This window comes from Hyalella azteca, unplaced genomic scaffold, assembly GCF_000764305.2.
Source record: "Hyalella azteca isolate HAZT.00-mixed unplaced genomic scaffold, Hazt_2.0.2 contig4943, whole genome shotgun sequence".
Lineage (NCBI taxonomy): Eukaryota > Metazoa > Arthropoda > Malacostraca > Amphipoda > Hyalellidae > Hyalella > Hyalella azteca.
Window position 1 is genome coordinate 655,719 of NW_025935151.1, and position 12,275 is coordinate 667,993.

Consider the following 12,275-nt stretch of genomic DNA (forward strand, 5'->3'; position numbering starts at 1 on the left):
GAAGCGCGCCATCGTAGTTACCAACGCTGTGGCCACATTTATTCCTTTGAATTTTCATATATGAACTACATTTTTATTCCGTCTATCATCTCATATTTTCGTTCGTTTTAAATAATATAAAGCGACATTCATAATAATTGTGATGTAGGGATGAATGTCAGAGAGCAGCATTTGCCAATTCCATCATCCCTTTCTTATTCCTTCCCGTACACAATCATACTACTGAGTAGAGTAGCCTATGAAGTTAAGGGCTTAGAGCCTTAAGGCACCATTAAGAAGCCACTGCTCAAGCTACGGTACTATAATCATGGAGGCTACACCCGCCCAAGCACGCGCCTTCCTCTACTCTTGCCCTGATTTTCCACCCAAACAAATCTTTCCTGATTTAACCAAACCTCTTTGGCTGCAGCAAGACGGAGAAGCGGGGCAAGTGGAGGGCCGGAGCAAATAATTGCTGCAACTTTGTTATGCTTAACCGCGCGGCCACCTCGCCAATTTTGACCAGAACTATCGCAGGTAGCTGGGGAAGATCTCGCAACTCCTTGCCTCAGTCATGGCACTCTTGACTGTAACCACTGGACTACCCTGTCGGTGATTACATTAAAAAATGTGCTAACAATAGAAAACGCTGAAGTCAAGAAAGGAAATGAGTTGTCAAACGCTATAGGATATATATTGAAAAACATCTGATGCATAGATAACAAACACTGATGACATAGATGAGCGTTAATGGAATAACACTTTAGTTATCCAAAATCTTCTGTTGTTTAAAGCTCACGAGATTCAGGAGGCCTTTGTTTCCCTTCTTTATTTTTCTGAGAGTCTTTCGATTTTCGGAAAAATCCAGAGAAAGTAAGAGATTCTTGATGAAATTTAATAGGCACAACGCCTAGATGGCCGCCAAAGCGATTTTTCACGACCTGAGTGCAGAAGAGTACAGTACATTTAGATTTGTAAGTTATCCATTGATTCAGACTCTCGATTTTCTCTTCCATGTGGCTGGCATCTAAGGACTAAGAGTTGCAAATAAACAGTTCCTTTACTATTTAGAAGATTGCTCAAGAAGTTACTCATTCGTGGCCACTTCTATGCCACATTTAAATAAAACCAGCATAAAAAGATGTTCACCTAAAAAATTAATACCACGAAACTCCTATATAAGATATGGAATGATTATTGACAATCAATAGGGATTCAGAGTGAGATCTCATTTTCATCAAATCCTTACCTCAATTGCCTTCCTGCAGGACACGGGGTTAGAGCCCTGAACCTGTAGTAGCATAACATTGTCCGCCTCTTGCGTTACTCTCGCTCCGCCCCCAATGCTCTGCATTGTCAGTAACTCGTCCGCCTGAAGCTGAGACGAGAAAAACCTTCAGCATAATAATGGTCCTCGTTCTACAACAATGTCACTCAAATTGTCGAGTATTGATGATCTGTGCACAGATACAAATTCAAAATTGAAGGCCGTCAAAGTTGGCCATTTAAACAAGCTCAATTTCTATCAATTACTTGATTAGCCATGCTACGATTATCATAAGAACTTGTAGCTTTAAAGATTTTTCTGAAAAACAAGTAGCACAACTTACGCAGAATATTAAAATATCAAATTCTAACTTCTCAACATTTGGTATTATATTTGGTATACAAATATGCCAAACCAAATATAATAAACAAACGTTAACTTTAAACCAAATACTAGTCTTTACTGTCACAAAAACAGTTGATTCAAAGTAGGGGGTCAAACGGAACCTAGCTGCTGTGGATAAAAATTATGATGCTCTAAGAAAAGTACAAGTGAACACAAACCTTCCTGGGATGAAAATTATGATGCTCTAAGAAAAATACACCTTCCTGGGATGAAAATTATGATGCTCTAAGAAAAGTACTAGTGAACACAAACCTTCCTGGGGTGGACTATAAGAGTGACGTGGCAGCCGAATTGCGTAGCAAAGCTTCTGAAGGCGGCCATTGCCAGGTCCTGGTGCTGCCAGCGCTCAGAAAAGCTTCTCTGACATCCAACCAGGAATTGCAGGTTGTCAACCACAACGTGGCGAACGCCACGCACCATCACGCTCTCTCGTAGGGCCTAAATATGAAATTAATAAATTAAACTTCAATGCAGCTAGTATTCAAATAAAAAATCATAGATATTTTTAACACCATTGCAGGAAAATAAATCAGCATCTGACATCGCAGCAGACGACTAAACGAGTCAAATTCGAGCTTCTTCTATCAACATTTGCAGAGGATTTTTCATTTTATTAACAATATTTAGCATCGGCTCCGAGCACTGCGAGTTTTGATCAGTGCATAAAGAGATGCGCAATCAATCCCACCAGTTGCCTCAGTACTGGCAGTTGATCTACGAGTGTCAAGAAATACAAAGGATATTATCTAGCTTATCACACTAACTTCAAATATCTGAAATATTCTGAGGATTTAAAAACTGAATAAGTGCTTCATTAGACATTTCGTAATCTCCGGCAAATCTTAGCAGTGATGTAGAACTTTAGAATTAACGGTCACACAAAGGAGAGCAAAGTAATTCCCAAACGACGTTGCAATCAGTTTTCATTCATAGAGCTCTCATTATCATTCACTAAACTAACTGTAATACGCTATATACAAGTCAGCTTTCAAAATGTAGGTATTCAAAAACCTGGATAACTAAAATACAATCAGTCTCAAAAACATCTCTATTTTCGTTACCGTGTCAAACAAGACACTAGAAAACGTATCAGAGTTGTACACACTTGCATGATCACTTCCAGCTCTTGCTGGCCGTGCACGTCGAGGAAGTGGAGAGGTACTTGTTTAAAAAGATAGGACAGGGCATCAAAGGATGTGCGGTCTGTAGGCAGCGGTGCACCAGAGTATTGCTGTAGGAGAACCTCCGCCAGGCGCTCTACTGAGACTTCTAAGCTTGCCCAGAGTGTCACCACCTGAAACGAAAATTTAGTTTCAAATTTCTGAAGCAGATATTGAATTCCATATAATAATGATGAATTATGATTGTTTTAATCGGCATCCAACAATTTATATTTTCTAGCTTGAATCTTAATTCCCAAATATCGTACGTTTCAGAGCATGTCAAAGCATCAATTAAATTTCCAACGATAGGTACTTAATTTATGCTTGATTGCTACGAATAAAAAGTGAGAAACACGTATTCGAGTGCTGCAACAACTGTTTACAGGCAAAAATGAGTTATAATAAGAAAAAAGTCGATCATTTTATACAAGCAATAGAATACTGCTCTAAAATGAATAGCACATCAACAAATTTGACAAATACCTTCAGTTAGACAAATTTTTTCCTGTGCCGTCAAAGAATATGGAATTTACTGAATTCAAGGGTCAGGAAAAAATTTTACAGAATGCCCCGTAAATGAAGATAATGGAAGAGCATACAAACCCCTTGAACTGCCAGGTCGAGGGAATATTCAGCAAGGAATGTGGTTTTTCCAGCACCCGTTGGTCCGGACACGACAGTGACTTCGCCAGATCGATGGCCCAGCAGCACTCGGTTCAGTTCTGGAAACCGAGCCCACGGCACGCCACGTACCTGGAACATTAGCTTGCTTATATTCTAACACGTATACAGGGCTTTCAAAAGAAAAATTCTTGATACCATCTTCCATTGAAAACATAAATAACGTTATGTATCTCTGACAGACCATACTTAAGAAGAGTTAAAAAATTGATATCACGATTGAAAATAGGAGTGATTAATGATATTAAGAATATTGAATTCAAAGCCAAAATTACTCACAAATTTGTAGGTGGTTGTTTACCTCGCAAGGGTGTTTAATACGATGATAAACCTTCTCCTTTATATTGTCATAAGTCAGGAGCGAGTTGCTTAGGCGTAGCTGTTGGTGTGTTAGAAGTCGAGCTAAGATCTGATCCTTGTTCAGTTGATGCAGCTCCAACTCACTGGACGTACTGAAAAATTCGGTCATTCTTCAAGCCAAAAAATCCTATCATTTCGGCGCTTGGTGCCTTAGGGACATTATAAACTTCATTGCTGGTGAAATAAGTAGATATTCAATTGACATAAATTCAAAAATTTTCTGGACGTATTTCAGATGCAATACTACTACCGTACCATCAAGCACAGTTAATATGTCAAAACTACACACTTAACAAAGTTGCATGCAATGCCAGCAGAGCTGATGAACTTGTAAAAGCGGTATGGCAGGACAAAGCCCTGATTCAACCACAGCAGCACACGCTTCACAGAACCTGGCAGACCCCACAAGTTGACAGAACCTGCACAGCATCACTAATTCAATTAGAGCAAATACAGTAACTTTGAATAGATTAGAACAAAATTAGGTACAGTAGTAACATAGAGCATTAAAATTGACTTTTGAGCATTCAAGTTCTAAAAATATTTATTACATTAGCATGCCTCATCATATATATTCTCATATATATGTCTCATCTTAGAAAATTTTTCAAATCAAACAGTCACGATACTAAATGAAAAAAAGGATTTATACAATAAGTAAATAAATCATACAATAATGTATAAATTAATGAAATTTCCAAGGATTGTGACAATACATACAACTAAGCCTTCAACTATAGTACATATATCTAAGAATTCACATGTAAGCAACCATCTATGCTAACCATGAGATCCATTCAAAGGGAAATTGTTTTCTAATGTATCCCAATGCTTGGAGCCCCCTGCAAGAACTGAACAAGGGATATTCAGTTGGGCTAGATGAAGAGCATCCAAAATTGATGATACCACAAGTAGCTCAGTTGGTGAACGACCTGCAGCTTCTGTGGGGCTAGGGATTATGAGTGATGACCAGGCACACATATGGCCTTCCACAAATCTTGATACGATCTGCATGAATGAACGAAAAAAAAATTAGACACCTAATAATTGCATGCATGATGAGGCGAACTTCATCTACGACTGTAGCATGCAAGAAACAAAATAATATACATAATTAAAAAATGTTTAGCCATCCAGTCATGAATTTAAATCCTAACATTCAACAATACACAAAGGAAAAGTAACTAGTATCTGGAAAATGAGTAAAATGACCACCTGTGGGGACTTCTGGAGGAGTGGGATGCTGAAGTATCCAACTGGCTGCAATAGGTTGTTTCTTGAACCACTTATATTAACCATACTTTGATCAATCATAGGACGATATACAGGTACTATCAGTCGACTACCATCAGAACTGGAGCGGCAGCCATACTGCTTCAAGACATCTAAACTCAAGCCCTGAAATGTAAACAAAGAATGGTCATTAGGAAAACAGTTTGATATGAATAAATAGATAGAAAATTGTACACTGAATTATTGATTTTACACAAAAATCTACTGCTCCTATCAAGGATCACTGAGCAAGCCAAAGAATTATAACTTATACAGACTAAAATGTATTGCTCACCTTGCAAGGAGTGCTTTTGAGTGATGATAAGAAAGTTTCATTAAGAGGAAGTGTTGAGTGGAGGAAAGAATGCAGCTGTGAACAAGTCAAGACATCTTGCTTGGCATCCAGCAATTGACAAAGCTCTTCCCATGTACCAGCCTTACAGCACCACGGACAAACAAAATAACCTGCAAATGTGCATAAAAATGGCTGATGCTCTGATAATATTCATCATATAGCTATTAAAGTAAATGGATGAATATAAACAAAATTGTATACATAAAAATGTTAGCAGGATACTGAAATTATCATAAACTTTACTGTAGGTAATGAAATTATTAATAAATTTAGAATAACTTGAAAATACTTGCCTGTGTTTTTATCAACAAAAATATCTTTGTGCTGGGTTGAGCCACAGGAAGAGCTGCATGTAGGACATTGTACAATGAAGCTGCAGTCTGTCTCGTCAAAATCAATTGCTCGAGAACTAAGGAACTCTGCTATCTCTTCTTCCAATTCAAAGTCATTCCAGTTCAAGTCATTTTCATCTTCAGGACACTCAATTTCAGTAATTATGCCAACCAAATAATCTGGTATGTTGGAGCTTAACTTGTGAAAACTTGTGTGCAAGCAATGTTTTGATGAATCTGGAGGCCTACTAATTTTCACCAAATTATTGTATTGTTTATTCAATCCCACTGAGGTAATGGACTCTACTGAATTCCTAAATGGAAATAATGGTATTCCAGAACAAAATAATTTTGAACAAACATGATTAATGCTCAGAATAGGAGGATTAATTGGCTTTTTTGAGCGTATTACTGCAGTTTTGACTGATTCAGCTGAATAGATTATCCCATTTTTATAGTTTCCAATTGTATAAGACCTATAAGACAAACAATTAAATTGCTTGTAACTAACAATATTAGAGTTGGGAATATGGCAGTCATGCCTTGCTTTTCTTTTCATCAAAGGCTGTTTACACAACACAGACCTGCAGGGGTGGTGAAATATTATAGGTTTTGCCATGTGCAGCAACGCCATGTCTGAAACATGAAGAAACACCTTTAATGTTAGTATTAATTTCACAGAAACAAAGAGGAAATTAGCCTTATTCCTTAGTATAAGCATTAAACTATGCATAAAAGTTAAAAATTAAGAGTAAAGAATAAAAAATTTTTTTCTTATGCAAGTTTAGGCCTTTCCTGGCTTTAGATGCTTTAAATATAATAATAAAATTAGGTTGAAAATATACCTGCTTTACCAAGTTTATTTTAGTCTCTCACTATCTGTTTTCTTGTTACCCAATTTATGATGGGCTGAAGTTCCCTAAAATTGCCAGATATCAAAAAAATGTGATAAAATTAAGATTTTTTGCTTTTGTTAATACAGCAATCCCTTGATTAGCACGGTTTTGAATACCGCGGTTTTGATTAATGCGGAAAAAAAATTTGCGACCTACCCTTAATCTACGCGGCGCCAGTTTTGATTAGCGCGACTTTTTTTTTCACAACGCATCATTTTCCCGCCTCTAGCCAGAGGTGTTACATTCGTAACGAAGGTGTTACTTTTTGCTTATTAGATCTTATGTTGTTACTATTGTTACGACTTTTGGAAAAATTCGCCAAATGTTGTTTCTTTATGAATTTCAGCCAATAATTCTTTAAATAAGGTCCCGTTCCGTAGGCACTTGTGCTGACTACAAAGTTGGTTTAACCGCGCTCTCGTTCATAATTCGAACGATCGAGTTCGGCAACGTTCGCCGGTAAGCGCGCCATGCCGGTGCTCTAGCCCTTTAAACCCTGGTGTGACGAATTCGTCACACAGAAAATAAAAGCTTCTCCCGAGAGTAATTACATGTTTGGAGTCTAGCCACGAGTGTGACGGTAGCGTCACATGTTGTGAACTCGTTCGAACGACGTTCGATGGAGTAGGCGCGTCGTTACTGCCAGTACAACACAAAGACTGCGCGTGATCTGAAAAGTAATTCAGATTGTTTTTTCACTTTCGAAACATAATTCAGTGCGTAAAGGGCTAGTTACTCGTTAGCCTTCAACTGGTCAATATTGCTGCCATATCTACTGCTCACTTTTATCAAACTACATAATTTTCCTTTCCTTTGCTATTTTTGAGGATTCATTATAATTATTCCCATATATTCTTAAGTTTGATTAGCGCGGTTTTGCTTAACACGGTAAAACTCGGGGATTTATTAACCGCGTTAATCAAGGGATTGCTGTATGGAACAAATTTGGAAAAGTTCATAGGAACAGCTGAAATTGGCCAGATTCATGGATGTGTTAGTCTGATTCATGAGTGGCTACTACCCAATTTTCTAGTTTGGCTTGCTACACAATCAAGTACGGTATATATATCTGACTAAATTTTGTCAAATCTTTTGAACTATTTGCAGAAGGACTTTCGGGAAAAAATTCTGGTATTGAAATTTTTGTGTTGCATCATATATAGATACATTAAACAATGATACCAATATCTAAAAAAAAACATTATTCTAGACACAAATATACTGATTTACTGGATACAGGTCCTGCCTTATGGCTTATGTAAAATACTTAAATAGTGACAGCAATTGCAGTTAAGCCTGCCTTCAGCCTGGCAGCTCAGGCTCCAGGGTCTTTTTCCCTGCCAATCCAATGAATTGGAAAAAAAATTAAATTCATAGTGGCAACAGGCAAAGCAGAGACTTTTTTAGGCTCTGTCACAAGTTCCTGTTTGAAGCATCCCTAAAGAAGCTTGACCAGTAAAGTATCATGGTCCATTCAATTCATGGATACCAGCATTATTATACTTAGACATTAAATAACATATTGAACTATCATTGGAGCCAATAACGCAGCCAACAGCACTAAAGTTGCTGCCTTCAATGGATCTGACATAATTTATTTCTATAACTGAACTAGCCCTATCAATCACAATTGAAAAAGTTTTTAGTTATTAAATGTCAATGTAATTTTATGAATAATAGTTCTAACTAGTATTTGTTTTCATGACAAGCAGCAGGGCATGATGGAATCAGGCATTGCAGCATCAGGCAAGCAGCAGGGGCCGTGTCAATCATCAGGCATTGAATACATTGGTCATAAAGTGGGTGTGTACTTGTTGAACATCAGGCATAGCCAAATTGATTGTAAAATGCATGCATCCATGTCAATCATCAGGCATCTACTACATTGGTGGATGGTGGTAAAGTACATGCATAAGTGTTGATCACCAGGCATTGGCCGCATTGATCGTAAAGAGCAAGCATCAAAATCGATCATTGGAAGTGCGCCACATCGATTGTAATATGTGTAATTCTGTGTCAATCATCACTCAGGCATCAACTACATTGATCATAAAGTGCTTGCATGAGTGTTGATTGTCAAGCATAGGCCGCATTGATCGTAAAGCGCAAATATCTGCGTCTATCAATGAGCAACAGCTGCATTGATGGCGCAAGTGCGTGCATCATTGCCAGCTATCGCGCATCAGCCAAATTGATCGTAAAGCGTGCATATCAGTATCGATCATGAAGCATTGGTCAGACATGCACTTTCATTTTTCTAGCAAACATACTGGCAACATTCTTTACTGGCATGCATCCCAAAATGAACCACCGGCCGTCCAGCGCACACAACGCACCTTCCAGACCACAGCGCATAGTAGCAAAGCAGAGAGTTTTTTAGACTCTCCCACAAGTTCAATTTTGAGTACTATAAGTAGACCAGTAAAGTATCATGGATACGGTACTAGCATTATCATGCACAAGAAATTTGTTTAAATATTCAGTAAATGAGGAAATTAAAATGAACCGATTCTAAAAAATCTCTGGTTTGCCATTATGCCGCAGCAACCAGGATGCCGATGCAAGGTTAAGATGGCTGATGAAGATCCTCAAAAGATGCCAATATCTCCAGCTAAAAAGGCCCTACTTTACAGCCTGCCACCTGGGACTAGCTTCTGCCCAATTATCCAATTTTAATTAATGGTAATCAGTGGAATGTAGATGAGGAAAATAAAAATGAAATGAAATCTCTTAACAGTCACTAATCAATGAAAAGGTTTCAGAATAGGATCATAATTGATAATAGATGCAAATAAAAAATTATAAAATTATATAAGCTTATACCATCAAATAAATGGCAGGCTGTCAAAGATAAATTACAGGCGGGGTAAATTGGGACGCACGTCCCACATTTCATAGAAATGTTGTAGCAGCTTAACTAAATAAAATATTGCAAAACTAAAAATAGTGGCGTAAACTTCAACATTTTTACTATCTATTATGTATAAAGCCAGCCAAGAAATCAAACATTTATTATTTTAAAAAAATTGCTGAAAAAATGTGAAAAGTGCGATTTTGGAAAAGTACTTCTACTAAGGTCTGGAGCAAAAAAATATTTGCCATATTAATAAATTGTACTTACATAAAAGTTGCACACAGGTGTCAGCTTGAAAACGCAATTGACAGAATTGGCCCATCTTATTCCCCCCCCCCAAAAAAAGGCAGCCATTTTTGCGCAACGGGGTAATAAGGGACATCCCCCCCTGCTGCCCCCAGGGTAATTAGGGACAAGTCCCGGACAACCACGGGGGTAATTAGGGACAACCCTAAAACACATTTACAGCAGATCCTCTGTTAGCAACAGCCACAGTTAAGATAAATATGGGTTAATCACAAAGATTTTTGCTTAAATTTCAAATTTAGGCAAAAATCTAAATTTAAATTTAAATATAATCTTCTTGGGGAGCAGAACAGCCTGGATGTTAGGCAAAACTCCTAACATCCAGGTCACTCAATGCATTGGTCACTCCCTAGTCCCTAAAGAAGCTTGTTGAGCTCCTCAGGACCTCATCGTTACATTACATCTGAAAGGAAGAGGAGGACTTTGGAGTAATGCTGGTAATAGGTGAGTCGTGAGTACAATCTGCAGTCTGCATGCTTCAAATGTTTAAAATTGAGTTTTATTTCAAGTGTCCCTTTTTACCCCATTTCCAGATAAATTCAGGAGCCTTTTACATTGCATCTAGCACCTTACAAATAGCATAAGGAATTTTTTGAAGTAGCCATTCAATAGCCCTTGCAAAGAGCTATAAATTGAGCCTAAACTTGTTTGTGAAATGTTTCATGGTAAGAAGTTATGAACAAAAAAAATGCTCAAAACCGTCCATTTTTACCCTGTTTGACGGTGCCTATCTTACATAATCACGTTTATAAAATAGGCCTATAAGCTTATGCTATCTTACATATTACATAATCATGTCTAGCCTAATACCACGGTAGCCGGTGACCGGTAGGTACTAGGTACGTGACGTCTATACAATAGAAATTTAAAAGCAAAGAAAACTCCACAAAAACTCAGCATTTCTCTATTGAAAACGTTTTGGAGACCAGCTCCATCGTCAGTTTGATAAATCTAGAACACAAATACAGTCAGAAAATTAATAAAGTTTGGAGTCATAAGGAAAAAAAACAAAAACAACAGAAGTTAAAACCTAAATTTACAGGCAAATGGCAGAATAATAAAGAAATACTTATCTATTCACAATTCCTAATGGATAAGAACTGTAGGCAGCATTTTAACTAGGCTTCTCTTTAAAAATATACAATGATTCCAAAATGTGCAAATCGGAAGCACCAGAACTATAAGCTAAAATCTTAAAGTCAGTGTCGGACACCAGAATGTTGCACTGTTTGGCGTGAGTGCGCACAGCCAAATGAGGAGAGCGTGATAGTAACTGCCCAGTCCTATAACTCCTCCCTTTATGCTCAGCAACCCTAGTATAAAGGTTGCGTGCCGTCATTCCGACACGCAGATGCACATCGTGCACAACTAAATTTATAAACTAGGGACGATTGCATGTGAGAAGGGAGGTTATCTTTGTACCTAAAAAATGAACCTATTTTGAAATTGTTAACCAGTAAGATACAAAGATTAATGTCCGGAAAGTATTTCATAAACAAATCTTTTAATTCTCTTGACATAACTTCGGACGCATGGCCGAAGTATGGAAAAGAACAGTAAACCACTTTTCTACCATTAGGCTCTGGAACAACTTTACTGTATCGCTTAGACATGAATTTCTTAATCTGGGTAAACACCAGGCCAGAAGGAAATCCATTAAGCAAGAAGACATTGCACAAAAATTCAAATTCAGAATGCAAGACAAGAAATGGGACTATGGAAGACTGGTCACAGCAATGTCAAAGACTGGTTGCAAGACTCTCACTGTCAGTGTCAGAGACTCAGAGCCTCAGTCTCAGAGGCAATTATTGAATTAATGACTTATTAACCTTATAATAGTGACGAGATACATACAAATGGAAAATTGGGAACTGTTTGTGTGTTGAAGTGATAGTAGAGCAAATTCTTCAACTAATGGGCAGACCATCAAAAGACGCGCAGTTACAAACACCATGATGATGGGCCTACAACCACCAATAACCCTCTCCCTGGTACAGTGGTAAAGTATACGGACACCTTCTTCTTCTTCTTTTCCGGGCGTCCACGCTGGGTGGACTTAAAGCCACAGGACAACTGCAAGGATGACCATTGGGCCTGAGAGCTTCTGCAGTTTTGGACCTCTTGGCTTGGAAGTCAATCCACTTTATTCTTGCTTATAAAAGGTCAGTGGACATGATGGTTGGGCATGACAGCGTGTAAGAGAAAAGTTACACATAACATGAAAAAATATCAGAAAGCAAGGGTCATTGCTTATAGAACTTGGCATAATAATTGATAGTTAAATTGGGTAAACTAATACAAGTACGATAATTTGGGTGATGCACGTGTATACATGCACATACATACATACATATACATATTAATATCAGAAGGCAGAATAAGCTTGTTTCAACACGGGTGGTTAA

At 37.8% G+C, this 12,275-nt stretch overlaps 1 protein-coding gene across 1 annotated transcript; it reads right to left on the reverse strand.

Annotated features, from left to right (window-relative positions):
• Window positions 1-657: 657 nt before the first annotated feature.
• Window positions 658-6,483, reverse strand: LOC108680115 (twinkle mtDNA helicase). Its single transcript, XM_018168873.2, has 11 exons — window positions 5,776-6,483; window positions 5,423-5,592; window positions 5,071-5,253; window positions 4,641-4,863; window positions 4,145-4,274; window positions 3,797-3,947; window positions 3,418-3,567; window positions 2,757-2,945; window positions 1,904-2,089; window positions 1,229-1,357; window positions 658-920 (listed from the first exon to the last, which is right to left on the reverse strand). The coding sequence occupies exons 1-11, from the start codon at window positions 6,446-6,448 to the stop codon at window positions 768-770; spliced, it is 2,337 nt and encodes a 778-aa protein (XP_018024362.1). The 5' UTR covers window positions 6,449-6,483; the 3' UTR covers window positions 658-767.
• Window positions 6,484-12,275: the final 5,792 nt, after the last annotated feature.